Source organism: Nycticebus coucang, chromosome 18 (assembly GCF_027406575.1).
Source record: "Nycticebus coucang isolate mNycCou1 chromosome 18, mNycCou1.pri, whole genome shotgun sequence".
Classification (NCBI taxonomy): Eukaryota; Metazoa; Chordata; class Mammalia; order Primates; family Lorisidae; genus Nycticebus; species Nycticebus coucang.
Genome location: NC_069797.1, coordinates 57,757,082 through 57,775,921, shown reverse-complemented (window position 1 = coordinate 57,775,921; position 18,840 = coordinate 57,757,082). Strand labels below are relative to the sequence as shown.

The 18,840-nt window shown below is 52.9% G+C and overlaps 1 protein-coding gene across 2 annotated transcripts in view; it reads left to right on the top strand.

Annotated features, from left to right (window-relative positions):
• The window catches only part of LOC128569531 (uncharacterized protein C17orf113), a 63,127-nt gene that overhangs the window by 17,633 nt on the left and 26,654 nt on the right, over positions 1-18,840 (top strand). The window contains exon 2 of one of the 2 annotated variants that reach the window (XM_053567644.1): positions 12,652-12,903. In XM_053567644.1, coding sequence (XP_053423619.1) covers positions 12,654-12,903 — 250 coding nt within the window. In that variant the 5' untranslated portion in view covers positions 12,652-12,653. Of the gene's footprint in view, positions 1-12,651; positions 12,904-18,840 lie in introns of those variants that run through there. The other variant, XM_053567643.1, reaches the window with a different exon arrangement.

The following is an 18,840-nucleotide window of genomic DNA, read 5'->3' as shown; positions in this document are numbered from 1 at the left end:
CAAGCTCAGTCCTCTCCTCCGCCCTCTCCTCCCTCCTCCATATTATCTATCACACCTCAGAGGCAGCCCAGGACCAGAGATGTCAGCCTGTCTGTGCCCCTGCCTCTACCCCAGCGCAGGGGAGCCTCCCTGTGGCCCATATCTGGAGCTCATCTGGTTGTGGTCCAGGAGAGGGTGATGGAGGGAAAGTTGGGGCAGTCAAGGGTGTCAGCTGCTGCCACTTCTTTTTGAGCAAAGACTTTGAAAGTTTAATGTGATAATCTCATCCTGATTACTGAAAACTGAGGACCTTGGCCTTATCCAAGAATCTATTCTGACCTCACAGGAGAAGCAGAGAGACTGCACTGGTCTCCTGGCCTCCCCACCCCCATCTCCATGCTCACTGAAAAGGACCTGAGCCTTGCTTGTTTGTTGTTTATTTTGTTTTAGTAGAGGAAGGTGCTTCGGGATCATGTTAGGGATGATCCTGTGTTCCATGCTTTAAGATCTGAACAGGGGACCCCAACTCTTCCTTTTTATATCTGGGAATTTAATATTCCAAAAAGTGTTGCTGGTTAGTCTGGCTGTGAGGTCGGTCAGAAGGCACAGAAAGTCAGCCCATCCAGGGACCCAGGAATTTATCACATCCCTCCACCCTGATTTACTGGCTGGGAAACCAAGGCCTGTTGCTGATGTCTTCGTATCAACTCTGCCCAGAAGCAAACCAATTAGCACCGTGTCTGGTTCTGTGTTCCCAGCGCCTGTCTCATTATTTGGGGATTTATGTTCCGGTCACTGTGAAGGACAACTGTCTGGGTTTCCACTTGGGGGGGGCGGGCTGGCCAGCACTGGAGCCCAGCTGTGGTAGGAGGTGGTGCCGTACTGCTTAGGGCAGGATGGGGATTTGATTTCAGGGGGATTTGCAACCAGTGGGGAGCCGCCCTGGGCACATGGTGGCTCTGGGCTATTTTAGGAGGCAAAAGGATTTGGGGGAGGGGTCACAGTGGACTTGTTCAGGGCATAGTGAGCCTGCCCTTTCAGTGGGAGCAGAAAGGACCTGTGATGGATGGGGTGGGGCAGACCATTAAAGGTTGGGTCTTCTCCCATCCTCCTGGAACCCAGGGTCCCAGAATTATGCCACATGTCTTGACCCCTTGCTGGGCAGGGGTCTGTGGCTCTTTGCTGGAGCTCCTTTGCCACAGGCTTTGCTTTATCTGGGGCTCTTAGTGTTATTATTATGAACAATTATTTTAACCATCTTATATCTTTGTAGTAGAAATGATATTTATTGAGCACTCAGGGAAGGCCCCTGAGACAGGAAAAAGGGCACAGCCTTTAAGCCAGGCACACTAGCTTCTGTTCTGTATAGGTCTCTTCCAAGCTGGGTAATGTTGGTTGCCTAAGTCCCTTCACTTCTCAGAGCCTCAGTGTCCCTCCTTGTAAATTAGGACCCAGTAACACCTAATTAGTGATGTCCATATTGTTAGCTGGGCGCATGTTAAGGCAGGCACTCTGCATGGATGATCTCACATCATTCTCTACACCAGCGGTTCTCAACCTGTGGGTCACAACCCACAGGAACTATATTAAAGGGCCTCGGCATTAGGAAGGTTGAGAACCACTGCTCTACACTGTTATGTTTTAAGTGCCTTGTTTTACAGATAAGCTGAAGCTCAGAGAGGGGAAGTTACTTGCCTAAGCTCACACAGCCAGAGCAAAATGCCTACTTTATTTCTCTCACACCCATTAGTTCATTCCTCAAATCCAGCTATTATTGGTCACCTTCTGTATCCAGGCACTGTTCTAGGGCCAAGGATTCATCCACAGACAAAACAGAGGAAGAGGAGATAATGGGATGAGACTGGGCAGCAGTGAGAACGAGAATGGCCAAACCGGAGATTCAGCAGCTTTATTTAGACTAAGGGTCATTTTCTGGCTGGGGAGGGCAATAACTAGTGGCCTGAATCATTCACTGGGCAAGTGGTAGGTGGGTAAGGGCAGGCCAGCACCACTTGGTTCCTCTATGTCTCAAGAGAAACCTAGGAGGAGAGGAATCTACTGGGAAGAGATTTTCTGTTTTTTCTTCCTCTTCACCCCATCTTTATAGAAGAAAAGGCCACTGGGCATGTTGAGCTAAGGCCTTTAGATGCACCATAGCAAAGAGGAGAGAGAGCCTAGACTTTGGTGTCAACCAATGGGGTTCAAATCTCAACTCCGCCCCTGTCTAGCTGTGTGACCTTGGGCAGATAACTTAACCTCTCAGAGCCTCCCTCTCCTCATCTTCAAAGTGAGAAGAGTTATACAGATGTTGCAAGGTTATGGGGGAGGACAAAATGAATGAATAAAGAGAAGGATTTGGCATACAGAAGACCCACCACAGATGGCAGTGTTTTGTCTGTGTGGAGGGTTGGAGTATCTAGGTGAAGCCACGTCTTTGTGGGTGGCACTAAGCTGGCACCTGTGGTTTTGCTGAATGATTTCAACCGGCTGGGCAGAATAGGAGAGCCAACAAGCCTAAACATAAGATCTAGTGCTCACAGGTTGAGAAATCACTCACTCAGGAACCAGGATAGGAATGCTAAACTCACCAGTGCATCACATGAAAACAGACCTGGGGGGTGGCGGGGTTCACAGATCCGCAGCTGTATGCAGAGCTAATTCAAGACTGCCTCACAGTTGAAGGGTAAGCAGTATTAATAGAGGACAGGGCTGAGGAGGGCAGAAGAAGGGAAGGTTATGTTGTTCTGTTCTGTTCTAAGAAGAATGCTGAAAGCCTAAATAAGTTTAGAGGATCTAATTGGGGATAATAAAACACCTAGAAATCATTTATTCAACAATTTTTTATTAAATTGTTTTGTTCGGGTCAGTTGGCCACCTTGCAAGGTACCGGACAGAAGGAAATTAATAAAGGGCCAGGACTCCCCTGGGGGTGCTTAGCATAGTGGGGTAACTGGGACAGGGTTTAGGAGAGACAGTTTAATACAGTGTAATAGATGCAGTGTTAGGGACCCACACAAGGTTCCCTGGGTACGCACAGAAGGGGGAGCCATGTCTTCAAAGGCTTCCTGGAGGAGGTGTCAGGGGAAGAGTAGCTGAGGGAAATGAGTCCCTTTAGCTGGGAGAAGAGACCCCCTTAGGAATAAGCTGCCAGCCACGTTTAGCTGGCTGTGGAAGGTGGTGTGCACTTTTTCTGTGTTACCAAGGAACAGATCCAGGACCAGTACACAGGCATTATAGGAAAACAGATGCCAGCTCTCCATGTTAATGAGCTAACCAACATCATGGGCAGGGAGGGAGAGAGGGCCATCTTGTAAGGTAGTGAGCTCCCCATCACTGGCACATTCAAGCAGAGACCAGGGGGTAACTTATCAAGGCTGCTACAAAACAGACAGGATAACCTCTCAGATGCCTTCCAAGTCACAAGCAACTGGGATTCTCCATGGACAGCCGCAGGATGTGGACTGTGACAGAGAGCAGTGTGATGGGATCAAGTTAGAGGATGAGTGTGCTGTGTGATGGCAAGGGGCATGTGGTGTACCATGACTGTCATTCCTACCCTGGACTTTGTTTCATTTTGTTTTTGAGACAGAGTTTCACTTTGTTGCCCTCAATAGAGTGCTATGGCATCACAGCTCACAGCAACCTCAAACTCTTGGGCTTAAGCAATTCTCTTGCCTCAGCCTCTCAAGTACCTGGGACTACAGGCACCCGCCACAATACCCAGCTATTTTTAGAGATGGGGTCTCACTCTTGCTCAGGTTGGTCTCAAACTTGTGAGCTCAGGCAATCCACCTGTCTCAGGTTCCTAAGTGCTGAGATTACAGGCATGAGCCACCACGCCCGGCTACCCTGGACTTTCTTTGAAAAAAAAGTTGTGGTAACTACTTTATTGAAATGTAATTTACATACTGTATAATTCACTCATTTAATGTGTACAATATAATGCAGATGTACTTTTATTTATTTGTTGTTGCATTTTGGCCGGGGCCAGGTTTGAACCTACCACCCTCAGTATATGGGACTGGCACCCTAGTCACTGAGCCACAGGCACTGCTCAGCAGATGTACTTTTAAAGTGGAAATGATGCTTGAGCTCAGGAGTTTGAGATCAGGCTGAGCAAGAGTGAAACCCCCATCTCTACTAAAAGTAGAAAATTAGCTGGGCACCATGGTGGGTGCCTGTAGTCCTAACACTTTTGGGAGGCTGAGGCAGAGCGATCATTTGAGTACCAGAGTTTGAGGTTGCTATGAGCTATGATTATGCCATGACACTCTACCCAAGGCAACAGAGTGAAACTCTGTCTCAAAAAAAAAAAAAAAAGAAGTGGAAATGAATTCATTCAGTCATTTAACAACTGCTGATGGGGCACCAATTGCCTGAAGCTTTGGGCTGGTGTTTTAAAGGTCCTACTTCCATGGGGAAGATAGCTAAGTGTCTGAGCAAAAGAATTACAACTTGTTGGGTGGGGAGGAGAATTACAACTTGGAGATGCACTAAGAGGGACATAAACCAGGGGCTGAGATAAAATAAAAGGGAGCCGAGGAAAGGGCCCTGGGGAGGGAATTTTTAGTTGGTATACCTGAGTGACAAGGAGAGAGCTCTGTGAAAGTCCAGGAAGGCCAAGGTCCCCAGGCAGGAGTGGGTTGGTGGGTGCCAGGACCAGGAAGTGCTGGGAGCCTGGGTGGCAGTAGTGGGCAAGGCATGGGGAAGGATCCCCACCATGGGACCTGCTCTCTGCATGGCCTGGCCCCCAAGAGGCCTGCTTCAGCAGGAGGTGGAGTGAACAGCACTGATGCTTCTTTGGCTGCAAGAGCCATTTCTGTCCCCTCTCTTATCCTGATGTTGCTTTGCCAGTAACAGGAAGATGGTTGGGCTCTTTGAATTTGTGCTACAGCCCCTGCCTCCTGTCTCCCTGGCTGGCTTCATGCCCCTGTGTGTACTGGACTCTGTGCACTGGTTTCGTGGGAGGATCAGAAATGACCTCCAGCCTCACACGGGTGAAGTCTCCCCAGAAGACTCTGGCTCTCTCCCCTGACCTCCAGAGACCATGCCCAGGATCAGTCTGGAGTCTCCGTTTTTGGTGCTCACTTCCTGTATGACTTTGGACCAGTAACTTAAGATTCCCCCCAAAAGGTTTCCTGGTCGGTATAATGGGGATCAAACCTGCCTGGGCAAAGCGGTTATAAGGCTGGAATGTGATCCCTCCTGGCACCTAGTAGGTGCTCCATGAAAATCAGTTTCCTCTACTTCGCAGGAGCTTCCTCCCAAAAGAGGGGCCAGTTTGGGGGAGGTAGCAGTAAGCCTGGGGGAGGCAGCCAGTATGGGGTCCCCTTCCCTGAACCTTGGAAGTCCGAGGGTGCTCAGGGCCTGGAGGGCCAGGGGTAGGAAGGATACTCACCAATGGGGCCAGCTCTTCAGCCACGAGCCCCCCCATCCCTGTCTCCCCTCTCCTCCTCCTTCACCCAGAAAGCCTCTCCGCGGAGCCTCTTTCCCGGCGCCGGGTCGTCAGGGCGCATTCTGGGCGACGCGGCTCCTGGCACCTGCTGGGCGCTGGGCCGCCGGGGGCGGGCTTGGAGACGCGGCGGCGGCGGCCCCGGGGACTAGCTGGCTGCGCACCTCCCGGAGCTGCGTCCCGGGACTTTCCGGGCGGCCGCGGGCGGCCCCACGCAGCCCCGCTCGGTCCGGAGCGCTCTTCAGGTAGGCGCGGACAGACTCGGCGCCGCACTCCCCGCTCCCCCATCCCGGACCGCGCCCCGGCGCTGAGCCAGCGGAGGAGGGGGCCGCCGGGTCCGGGTGAAGGTGGCCCTGTACGGTCAGGGCCAGAGCGAGGACCATGCCCCACCTGGCGTGTGGGGAAGGTGGGAGACCAGGACTGCAACTGAACCGGAAACTGAGGTCGGAATGGGGGCAGCAAGGGCGACGGCAAGAAGGACTTCCAGCTTGGATTAGAGACCCTGCCCACCCGCCCCAAGGAGGGCATCATTCTCAGGAGACCAGGCTCTGCCAAAAAACCAACCTTCTTTTCCTAAGAAATTTAGAAAATCCAAACGTCAGTCCACCCCTAACAACCTTGGGATGGAATAGAATAGAAGCCGTGGGGGAGGGGAGAGCAACTAAGTGTTGTCTTTTGGGGGTGGTGCAAAGAGCATTCCTGTCACTCTACTTCAGTCATTCAGTCATTGGAGGCCTTTTTGTTCCCTCACCCACCCCCAGGCAGAATGCCTCCCCTTCAGCAAGAGACCAGGCCCCTCCTGGCCCCAGGGGGAACACCCACAACTCTAAACCAGTCCCAGGACCTCCCAACCCTCAGCCCTCCTCCCTCTGGCTCCTAGGACTCCATCCCCCAGCCCTGACTTGGAAGTGCTGACTGGGGGACCCTGAGAGGCAGGAAGTGGGCTTTGAGGGAACCCCCCTTCTCCATCCCTGATATTGGGCTGGGAGAGCTGGCTGGGGATGTGGCAGGCTGCGCCATGATCCCAGACCCTGGTGTACCTGGTGGGGGACACGGGGCAGAAGGTCTTCTATGCATACTAAGGTTATCAGGGCAACAGGTCAGGTTTCCTAGGTTTTACCTGGCAGCAGAGGCAAGAAAAGGGGGTGCTGAGATGAACACTCCCCTCTACTTTCACATTCTGAGTTGTTCTATGTTGCCACTGTGGACCCTGCAGAGAGAGATGCAGGTTAGATAGTAAGAGGGACTTCCTTCCTAAGGGTGGGTTGAAGATCTTTGGGGAGTCTCACTGGCCAGGAGAGGCAGCCCCTATCTTTGGAATGTCAGGAGGGAATGAGGCCCTCTGGAGCACCCTGACAGCAGGGGATGAGGACAGATCAGAGGAGCGAGGAGAAGTGGTGGGGGCCAGTGACCTCACCTCTGGACCATCACCTTCCTCACCTCCTGTGCCCACTCCCTTCCTTGAAGCTTGAGTGTTGACTTTCAGTGGCTCTTAAACAGCTCACTCCTAAAATCTCTAGCACCCAGAAATCTCCAGGGCAAGGTGACAGGCTTCCTCTGTCAACACTTGGGATGGGAAGACAGCCATAGCTGCCTTGGGTTTGCCAGGTGGAACCCCTCACCTGGCCTCTGTCCCTTGGTGAACAGCTGTTTCCCAACCCCAGGATTTCCTGCTCTGGCAAAGCAGGGTGTATGAGCTGGGGGTGGCACAAAGGACCCACTCAGGCCACCTCACTCCTCTGGTCCCTCTGGTGGGTTGTATCAGGATGTAACCTTAGGTGACCCCAGCTCCCTGGGCCCATGGAATATCTAAGGCAGGTGCCATTCTGCATGGTCACACTGTTCCCTTCCTTTCTCTGTGAAGGTGTCAGTTTTGAGAGAGGGCAGGGGAAAGTTTGCAGAGTGGAGAAGCCAAGATGCTCAGTGGTAGCTCCTCAAGGGCACTCACAGGGTATCCAGGCACAGAGGGCTTACACTCTGCTAGGGTCAGAACAGATGAGGCATCTCTTCTTCCAGACGCTTCTCTCTGCAGCTGGATTGGTAGGAGGGACAGGATCCCACACTCCTGCCTGTGACCCCACGAGTGACTGGCATCTTGCTGCCTGGGTCTTTGCCCCCTGTCTTTGCCTCATAGAATGGAGAGAACTGACCCTACTCACTGCCTCTCCTTTTGACTCAGAACCTCAGTTGCCTCATTTGTAAAGCCTCCCAGGATTGTCCGAAGGATCAACTGAGGCGATGTTTCCACAGTGCCCAGAGGGTAATGACAGGCATGCTCCACCCTGCTTTTCTCCCAGGCTGAAGAAGCAGAGTCACACAGCTTGGCCTCCACCCCCTTCCACCTTAGAGGCAGCTGTTCTGTATTGCACTGCAGCTCCGCCTGCAAAGAACCCAAGAGATTAGCTCAGTCCAATCCCTTCTCTTTAAAGGAGGGAAACCAAAGCCCAGAGGACTGGGGACTGGCCCAAGGTTGGCCAGCCCGCCAGGCTCCTTTCTCATAAGCAGGGCCTGAGACCTGGCTAGAGAAGGTGGCTGTTGGCTGATGTGGGGGAAATTCTAGAGTGTAATTGGGCTCATTAAAGGTTTGGTGAAGGAGCCCTTCATGCTCGGCCAAAGCAGAGGGACAGGCCTAGAGCCTTCTTTGGTTACTCTTTTGGGACAATCAGCCTTTTCCCGGGGACCCCCCCACCCATCCCCAGACTGCAGCTGCAAAAACCCTCTGTTCCACTCTTTTTTTTTTTTTTTTGGCCGGGGCTGGGTTTGAACCCACCACCTCCGGCATATGGGACCAGCGCCCTACTCCTTGAGCCACAGGCGCCACCCCTCTGTTCCACTCTTTATGGCCTCCAAAGTCCTTTGCCATCCTACCCTCTTTGGACAGACAGGTAGGGAATCTTACCATCCTTCAGTTGCTGAGGACCTCACTGAAACCCATGGCCTTGAAGTGCATTTGTCACCTAGCCAGAGTGGTGGGAAAGAGACCCCAGGGCCCTGCCTGAGTGTTTTTACCACCCCACCCCCAAGTCCACCTTGCCGGACATACAGACAATACAGGCAGACAGAACCCTGGCCTCCATCAGCTCCTAAGCTCTGGTGTGAGCCTGCCTTCAAGTGAGTGGGTCCCTGCCGTGGTCCAAAGCCCCACCCACCCACCCACTATGTAGCTTCAGCCCTTGTCTCAGGGAAGATGGGGAACAGAGGGAAATTCATCCCATTTCCTATAAAAATCCCAGACAGACAGAGGGATATATGTTTGCTCTTTTCCTCTGCTTTCACCTTGTCCTTCCTCCCTGCCTCTTTGGCCCCACTCTCTCTTGCCCAGCATGTGGTACCTCCCTGCCTGGCTCTGGCGGCTGAAAGGGGCTGCACAGCCCTGAGCCTCCCAGGAGCCCTTCTCAGAGTCTGTGAACCCCCTCCCCACCCAGCTTTTCAAATCAGGGCATGGCACGCTTTAAGAAGAGCTGGAATAGGGTAGTAGGGAAGGATTTGAAGCTGAGTCAGACAAATGTATGTTCAGGTCCAGCCACAAAACCTCTCAAAGCCTGTTCTCTAATCTACAATGTGGGATAACAGGTTAATAATAGTGCCCACCTCAAAAAAAAAAAAAACTAGTGCCCACCTCATGAAGTTGTTGTGAAGTTTAAAAGCGATCCTATGTATAAAGCAGCTGGAACACAGTAAGCCCTTAATAAATGGGGTTATTATTATATAAAGAAGGCAGAGAAAGACAGGGAACCTTCTAGAATCAGCTGTCTTGCCATTTTACTTTCACGCAACTCCAAAGACCTGCTCTGGGGCTCAGTTTCCTCATCTGTTAAAGGCAACATGTAGGCGAGGTCCTGTCCAAGGGTAGATGCAGCTAGGATGAAGCAGCACACTGGCTCTGAACAGCAGCCAGGGTAGGAGCTACTGATCTAATGCTTATGGCAGGGGTCTGTACCTATGCGTGCCCTAGTAATTGCCCCCACCTCCACATTTTCCGATGGCCTCAGCTGGCACAGTGTTGCTCCCCAGGGGATAGCTGGGAAGGCAGGTCAGATAGGGCAGGCTGTAGCAGGCCCAGCGGCCTGGCTGAAGGGGACACAATTATCCTGGAATGTTGAAGCCCTTGGAGCCCAGAGGCTGTATATCACAGAGGTTTAATCAGCTGTGTGGCAGATATTTGTCTGCTCTCTTGTGCCATGTCCTCGGCCTATCTGTCATAAACTGCCCTGACATTTCAAAATATCCCTGTCCCCATGCTGGCAGGGCAAGCAGCTTTGGCACTGCCATGAAAATCTCATTGCTCTGAAGCCTCTGCCCTGGGGAATTGGACCCCTCTCCTCGCCCAGCACTTGCACCTGGGACCTCCTGCCTGCCTTTTTCTGCTGGTGTTGGGGGCAGACTAGGAAAGACAGAAAAGCTATAATGACTTGTCATCTAGAGGTGAGAGGGGACAGAACAGTGGTGGTGGGCTCTATGCATCATGGAGGATCTTCTTCCAGAAGGATGGGAGCGACCTCCAATGTGCCTTCTGTCGGAAGGCCTGGATCCCTGGTATGGCCCCAGAGTGGGGGACAGCCTAGTTGCCCTTTGAGTGCGGAGGACTGGGGTCCGTCCTGCCCAGGGAATGCTGGGTCTTCACCTTTTATCTTCCTGTGGGAGGCTCGCTGCTCCACCTGGAGGCCATATCTGGGCTTGCATCTCAGCCGCACTACCCAGTAGCAGAGATAGGGCCCTCAAAATCACCAGGCACCTATGAATGACCACGTAAGGGTCAGAATTAGTTTGCTAGGGCTGCCATAGCAAAGTACCACAAACTACGTGGTACTTAAACAACTGAAGTTTATTGTTTCACAGTTCTGGATGCAAGAATTCCAAGATCAAGGTGTGTCAGCAAGGTTGGTTCCTTTGAGGACCGGGAGGAAAAATCTGTACCCTACCTCTCCCCTTACTTCTGCTGGATTACTGGCAGTCCTTGGTGTTCTTTGGCATGTAGATGCATCACCCCAATCTCTATCTTCGTGTTAATATGAATTCTCCCCATGGCCAAATTTCCCCTTTTTATAAGGATACTAGTTGTGTATATTGGACTAGAGGCCCACCCTCTACCAGGATAGCCTCATCTTAACTAATAACATCTGCAGTGACGCTATTGCCAAGTATGTTGACATTTTGAAGTGCTGGGGGTTAGGACTTCAACAAATTGGATTTTTGGTGGCGGGAGACATAATTCAACCTCAGCACACAGAGTCTCAAATATTCAGTGACAGTCTCATTCCATGGTATGGGCTCAATGATATCCACTCCATGGCACAGCTACACTGTCCATACCCACCAAGTGACACAGATTCATCTCAATAATGATGGCAGGACAGAGACACAGTAACCCAGGTACATCCTGACAGACATTTGGTGTGGTGGACAAGGTGACTCTACTCACAAGTGGGAAGACATAGATTAATAATTGATGACTTTTGTAGGACACTGAGAAGCATTCTGGAGAGATCAGCTCATCTAATCCCCATGGTGCATGTATGACTGAGGGGTGTGACTAATCACCCCCATTTTACAGACATGCAGTGAGGGAACTGGGCTTGGATCACCCAGCAGTAAGCCACAGAGGTGAGATTTGAACCCAGGTGTGAAGCAGCACAAAGCTGCGGCCCTTCATTGCTGTGCCCCTGTGTTCCATCCACACACAGTGCCCATGCATATAATGACAGACACATGTTATGTGGGACCACTGCCCACAAAATGACAAGCAGCTTACTGAGAATGGGGAGGCATCCAGGGATTGCAGGCAGATTCTTGGCTGTGGACCTGTGAAATTAATTTTCCTTGTTCACATGTAGGCTCCACAGTGGATGTGTGGTCTTGTTAGGACATTATGGCATCACTTGGCTTGTCTGATTTGCAAACTGAGTGTGGGCCTACGGACGTAGGAAATACTATTTGGGGAGATGTATTAGTCTCAGTGTTTTAAATAACAGAAATTTATTTTCTTGGAGTTCTGGAGACTAAAAGTCTGAGACTGAGCTGTCAGCAGAGTTGCTTTCTCCTGAGGCCTCTGTTTCTGGCTTGCAGATGGCCTTCCCTTTGTAACTGTCTGCCCAAATTTCCTCTTTTCGTAAGGAAACTGGTCATATGAATTAGGGCCCATCCATATGACCTCATTTTAACGTAGTTACCTTGATATAAACCCTATATCCAAATATAGTTACATTCTGAGGTCTTGGGAGTTAGGACTTCAACATATGAATTTGGGGGAGGATACAATTCAGTTAGTAACAGGAGAGATGGGCTGCCATGACTCACCCAGGCCCTAAGCTTGGGGTTGCCCCAGTCGGAAGGAGAGACACAGACCCCACTCTTAGGAAGCCCCCCATCTGAAGCAGAGGCAGGAGCCACACGCACAGATTCAGGAAGGAAGTGAAAATTAACGCAGTTCAGTCTGAGAAAGGGAGTTGGGCAGCCTCAGAAGGGAGATGGTTAGAGGCAGAGAAGTCAGACAGAGAAAGTTCCAGAGAAATGAGTTGGAAAGGAAAGAGTAACTGGAAGACGGGGGACACAGAGGGGCGATGTAAGGTCTAGGTGTGTGTGCACATGCGTTGGCTGTGTTCAGCAAATCCAGTCAGCAGGGCTCAGGTCTCTGTCAAAACCACCATCTGTTGGCCTCAGCCTCAGTGGCCAGGACAGCAGGGGCATCTGGAACCACATAGGGCAAGGGTTGGAATGGCTCCGCACACTGTCACTATTTGTGAATGTCACCCTGCTGGGCACAGGGCACAGGAAGGTTGGGTTTCTGGCCAGTGGCTGCTGATCTCCAGTAAGCACCACATGCCTGCCTGTCACAGGATTGTCGATGCTTGATGTGGATTTGAGAACAGGACTCTAGCTTCCCCAAATGGGAATCCACAGCCCTGCTGCTGCCTCTCCTGCAGTGTCCACCTTGCCTCCAGGACCCGAGGTTCGCCCTCTGAGCTTTGCTCTGTGGCCCTCCACGTACCCAGCTGTCTCAGCCCCCAGCGTGTAGACATTTCTGATGCTCTCCCAGATATTCCCATATTTTAATGCTGCTTTGCTTGAAATAGACCCCATTATGCTCCCTTTTCACATCCTTAGGCTGGTTTGGGGAGTTTCAGCTGGGATATAGAGCTCAGGCAGCTCCCAGTCTCCAGCCCCTTCTGCTCCTTCTGTGTATTCACCTTTCAGCCTTTCATTTGTCTCTGTCTGCCCAGGTATGAAGAGGCCACTGAGCCCATCCCCCCCAGTTGAGAAGGATCCCCCCATATCTGGAGCTGCTGAATGCCCCTCGAGACCCCCAGAACCACCTAAGTCCAAGCGGGAAAGAAAACGGCCATCGTACACGCTCTGTGACGTCTGCAACATCCAGCTGAACTCGGCAGCCCAGGCCCAGGTGCACTGTGGGGGACGGGCCCACCAGAGGCGGCTCCGGCAGCTCAGCTTGGGGAAGATCCCCTCGGGGTCAGGTCAGTGTGGAGGGGCACTGCTCCCACAACCTTAGTCTGGGCCTCCCCAGGGGAATATCTCTCTGGTCCACTCTTAGGGGCTCTGGCTCTGTGGCCTCCCTCTTGTGGGTCTGAGGTGGCCTCAATGGGGTCTTAGGGTCTGAGGCTCCCCTGATATCAAGTTTTGTGCCTGGATAACCCCTCTATGGGATCTCTCAGGAACTGCAGGTCACTAAGCCTCCTCAGAGTCTGGTTCTGGGGGCTCTCCTTGTGGGGTCTTTTGAAATCAGGATTCTAAGCAGCATTTGTCCAGTCTGGAGCCCCCTGGCAGGGATAGTCTTTCATACAAGGACCTCGCCTACAGGTGTGCCAAACTGCTGCTCTGTCTCTGGTCTCCAAAAGTCAAGGTCAGCAAGTGTACAACACTCCCACTAAGGGACAATGATAGGCACCTCTCGCTTTGGCTGCTGGACTCTTGACCGGGATTTCTGCTTCTCCCCAGCTGGGGTGACTTTGCAGAGGTTTGGCTATGAGCACTGAAGGGGCAGCTGGCTGCAAGGCAGATTTCCGGGGAAAGTGGGTGAATGCATCCATGAGAGTGATTCTGGCTGACAGGCACAGGGGGGCTATGGGGAAATAAGAATGGCCCAGGCTGCTGGCTGCCAGGGGACACAGATTCGTAGCCAGGCCCCGTGTGAGGAGGTGGGAAGGACAGAAACTTAACCCTGGTTTCTAGGGGGTGGCCACTGGAAACCTTCCTTATAGCCAAGGTCAGTAGCTTTGCCAGAGGCTATGCTCTGACCTCAGACACCCTCTTGTAAGCTGCCTGTTCTTTTGGTGCTATTCATGGGGCACCCCCTGTCCCCTCACCTCCTGGAGCCTGGAGACAAATAAGATCCAGTCTTTACTCAGCATCTGCCCCCAAATTGAGTCTGTCTTTTGTGTAGAGACAGCCATGAAAAGAACAGAGGAATGTTGTGATGTCACATGGAACATACCCCAGGGACACAAAGGGAAAAGGGCAGTTCTACCTGGGGGTACCAGGAAAGTCCTTCTGAAGGACGGGTGCTGAGCTAGAAGATGCGTGAGGGGAGGAGGGGCATTTCAGGCAGGGGTCATGGCGTAAGCTGGACACTGAGGCTGTGACTCTGAGCAAGAGTGTGTCTGACTGCTGGATGTTTCTGGAGCAGGTGTTTGGACTCATGAGTCACTCACTAATTCATCAAATGTTTATCGATGACCTACTAAGTACAAGCTGCTGTTGGGGAAATTTTTTAAAAGGCATCATATCTACCTGTCAGGAAAGAGCTGTCAAAATAACACACATGCAGACAAGTTTGTTCTAAGATAATAACAGGCTTCCCAGAGATGGGTACAGGGTGCTCAAGAAATCAGAGGAGGGAGAGGTGAACAAGAAGTCAGGGAGAGCTTCAAAGACAGCATAGCAATCATAGATATTGGAGATGGAGCAGGAATCCCAGGCAGGGAAGCAGCTGGAGCAAACACGCCGAGACCCGAAAGCCTGTGGCCCCCTGCAGAGCAGTTAGCATGTCCTGGATGTGCGCCGGGTATCCTGTGAGCATGGAGGAGGTTGGGGAGAGAGCAAGAGCCACCTCTGAGAGACTTGCCACCAGACTGGCTTTGGCCTTTGTTCTAAAGGGGATGGGTATCACCAAATGAGTTTAAGCAGGAGTTAGTGTTTCTAGAGGTCTTGGGCAAAGGGGAAGGGTGAGAACTGTGGGTTCATGAGAAGGAAAGGGGGATAAGAGGGAGAAACAGATTCTAGAGCCTTTTCTGTAGCAGAACAATCAAGATGTGGTAACTGACGGGATGTGGGGGCCGTAGGGAAGGGAAGTGGCCTGGATGACTCTGGCTGAGGCCATGCTGTGGACGGCAGCTTAGTTATTAGAAAGGGAGCCACCAAGACGGAAGCAGAACTGGGTGTTGGGTGGGGAAGGCCAGGCCTGTGGCCCAAGGGTGTCATCTGGCCCTTACTCCCCTCAGAACACAATGTCTTTAGGCCTTATTTCCTAAGTAGTGGGCCCTGCGGCAACAGCCCTTCTGTTGCCCACCCTCCATGCCAAAGTGGAGAAAGCAAGTCGGGGGTGAAGAGAAAAGACTACAGTTTCCAGAACACCCCTGGCCAGGGATAGGCTGTCCAGAGTGATGTGGACCTCCCCCACACCTGCCTTCCTAAGTATTGGGTTTGTCTTGGGTCTCCAGGAGGCCTGAGGCTGGGTGCGCCAGTCTAAATTCTTAAATCAGACCTGCTAAGTCTGCCCATCCAGTTGTCTGTCTGTCCATCACTTCTACGTCCAGCTCTCTGTCGGCCTGTGCAGGTTGCTGGGATACCCCACTGAATAGTCCCCCAGCTTGCCTTTGGACCTTGGACACTCACAATCTAGAGGGGAAGGAACCAGCAAGAAGGTACTAGCAACTGAGGTGGAGGTGGGGGGATGAGGGGCATGTCAGGGCTGTCAGCCATCCTGAATGCCCCTTCCAGCTTTGCCTGAGATGGGGACTGGGCCAGTGTCCCCCTATCCACAAAGAGCAGACAGCCCATAGGGTGCAATTGAGCAAACTCCTGCGGGAAATGTGGGGAGAGCCACACTTACTTCAAGGGGGCTGAGGCAAAGTGTGGGGAGCCCTTACCATGCTTTGTTCCTAGACACTAGCTGTCCAGGCTGCACAACACACTGAGACATGAGATCTCAGTCCGGTGGCAGCCAGGAGGGTCACTTGTTCCTTGTGAGCTGTCACTTTGATTAGGGGCCCATGGAGCTGGAGGCTTCCACAGTGACAGGCAGTCACAAGCAGTGAGGCAGGGACCCTCTCCTGCTCATGTCCCTCAGGCCATCTGGTCTACAGGAGGGGGTGGGGGTCACTCTTCCTCTCCGAGCCTTCTCACTAATGCTTGAGTCAGAGGCCTCCTTCCTTAGCCAGGACTGGCTCATTAAATTGTCACTTCTGGCCCCGGCCCCAAGTGAGCCCAGAGTATCATGGTGGCACAGGATGTGGAAACAAAAGGCACCCCACACATTCCTATCTCCCCTACTTTCCCTGCCCACCCCCACATCTTTCTCCCACACAGGAGGCCCTTTCATTCTTCAGGAGTGTGCCTTGAGCCATCTCTGAGCCCCCAGTCCCTCCTCCTAAGGGGATATGGGCGCCTGGAACCTCCCTGTGATAAGGCCAAACTCAATGACTTGTTGGTCAGCTCACATCCCCACACACAACTCTGCGTGGACCCCAACATCTGCACAGAGAGAAAGGTTTGCTGGGTCAGCCCTCCTAGCTCCAACCTCTGAAGAAGATGTCAGACCAGCACAGGGAATGGGGGGATAGCTAGATGAAGCTCTGTGAGCCACCACCAGCCCCATGTGAAGTATCTGCTTTGGGGCTGAGCTGTCTAGGCAGCACTTGCACATGTGCTACCCCTCCCCCAGCCATCCTAGGAGTGATGATGGCATCAGTCCTCACTTTACAAATTGGGACCCTGGGGCTCAGAGAGATGAAGTAACATACCCTAGGCCACGTAGCTAGATTCAGATTCTGTCTCACACCACCCGCCCCCACACCCAGCTGAGGACAGCAGCACATATTAGGAGATGGAGCCGTAATGTTTTGGCAGTGAGGAGGAGGATGGCCCAGGGAAGGCAGGCCACCTCCCAGCAAGAGCATTCCACAAATGCTTGGGCCCACGGCCACTCCTCTGCTCTGTGTGACCTGGTGTCCTCAACTGAAAAATGGGGAGATGCCAGCCATGTCCTGCCCTCCTAGGCTGGTTGGGAGTGGGGTGGGGTGGGGGGAGATCCAAATGTCAGCCAGTCTCTCCCTTGTCTCTTGGCAGGATCAACCCAGCCATCAATGCGCTGTGGCCTGCCCCTGCTCCCTTCATCCCTCTGGAGGGGAGAGAAGGGAAGAGAAGGGGATTTGGGAAATGACTTAAGCCCTGGCTTGCTGAAATGGCCAGAGGGATCTTGGTTGGGACTGCAAGGTAGACACTCTGGGGATAGCTGCAGCTGCACCAGATGTCCCCGTGTCTTTCAGTGGGAGAGGTGGTAGTGGCCAGAGTGGGAGGCTGAAGCCCCCTACTTGGCACCCTCAGACCTCTTCTAGCTCATGTTCAAATCAGTCCCATCTCGGCTTGGTGCCTGTGGCTCAAGCGGCTAAGGTGCCAGCCACATACACCTAAGCGGCTGGTTTGAATCCAGCCCAGGCCGCCAAACAACAATGACAGCTGCAACCAAAAACTAGCCGGGCGTTGTGGCGGGTGCCTGTAGTCCCAGCTTACTTGGGAGGCGGAGGCAGGACACTCACTTGAGCCCAGGAGTTGGAGGTTGCTGTGACCTGTGATGCCATGGTTGCTGTGAGCTGTGATGCCACAGCACTCTACCCAGGGTGACAGCTTGAGGATCTGTCTCAAAAAAACAAGCAAAAAAATCAGTCCCATCTCTCCTGGGACTGTGGAAGTCTCTGGCTGCACTCTGGGCCCTGGAGATCAAAGACCTTGAGCTCAGGTCATGCTTGAGTCACTGGCTTGATGAGTGCCCCCCCACCCCCACTCAACACAGTTGGATTAATTTCAGTCCCGTCAGGATGCCCGGAAGCCCTCTTGCCTGTCCCCATCCTTCAGTATCTCCCTAGGTTGCTGGCTCCTCCTCAGTCACCCCCTCCCATACCCATGCTGAGGCTTTTGGGTGCATATTTCAAAGAAATTATGCTTCTCGGGCCACTGAGGCCTTCTTCTTACAGTCTAACCAGTGCCTTCTGCTGCTGCTCTTTGGTGGCAGGTGAGGGAAGTGCCTCACTCTCTCTCTGAATGCCCATCACATCCTCTCCCCCAGGCCCTGACCCTCACCCTGGGTAGAGTGCTGTGGCATCACAGCTCACAGCAACCGTGGCATCACAGGTCATCAGCACCCCCACCCTTGGACAAGACCACCAGGAAGAGCAAGGTCGTCTGGGTAGGGAATTAGGGGGCTTAGTTCAGATCCCTGCCTTGCAGAAGACAAAGGTTCTGTCTGTGTCTCTGGGTGGGTTAATTAGCTCTGGGCTTGAGTTTCTTTCCTCTCTCCACACAAATGGCTCCTTCCCCCAAGAGCCCCTTCCTAACAAACCTGTTTTCAGGAGCCACTGCTGCCAGCCCTCCCAGACCTCCTTTGTGGTTGGGTATTGGCTGCTGTGGAGATTACAGGTTATTGTCTGGTGGAGACAGGATGCTGAGGGGGTGGGGGGCTTGGAATGCGAGACTGGGTCCAGCTGTGGGTTGGCTGTCTCTTTCCCCATCCCACCCCCTCCCAGCCACCAGGTGCTGGTGAGTAGAGAGCCAGCTTTTAAGAAGAGGAGGGGGAGGAAGAAGCAAATGGAGGAGAAAGGGACTGGGGGGCTGGGATGATCCGGGAGGGGTATCAGAAGTTGAAGGTGATCAGATGAATGCCCCCCTCCTTCCTGGCATTCATTGGAGGACTAGTAGTGGCAAGACACCTGGACTCCCTTCCCCCAAAACCCATGGCCAACACTCTGAATGAAGTGATAACCCCTCTCTGAGCCTCAGTTTCCCCTTCAGCAAAAGCAGGTAAAGACAGGGGGTGGCAGGGAAAGAATGAGTAAGGCTCGCAACCACAAGCCCTGCGGCAGGGGAGGGGCAAGAACCTTCAGGCAGGTAGAAAAAGGGCCAGCAGCACCTCCTTCCCTGGCGGCCTCTGTGCAAAAGTCAACCCTTCCTTCTGTGTAAGAGGCACTAGGCAGAGACCCTCCAGGAGCAGGGAGTAAGCGGAATGCTCCCTGATACTCTCCCCATCCTCATCTCCACATTTGTCCCACACCCCTCCCCCTGGGGAAGGACATGCCCTGGCTGTTCCACCTGTGACGGGGATGGGGCAACAAGGGAATAAGTGGGCAGCTCCTTCCTGCCAGGAGGAGCCGGCACAGTAACAATCCTGCTTTCCAGGCAAG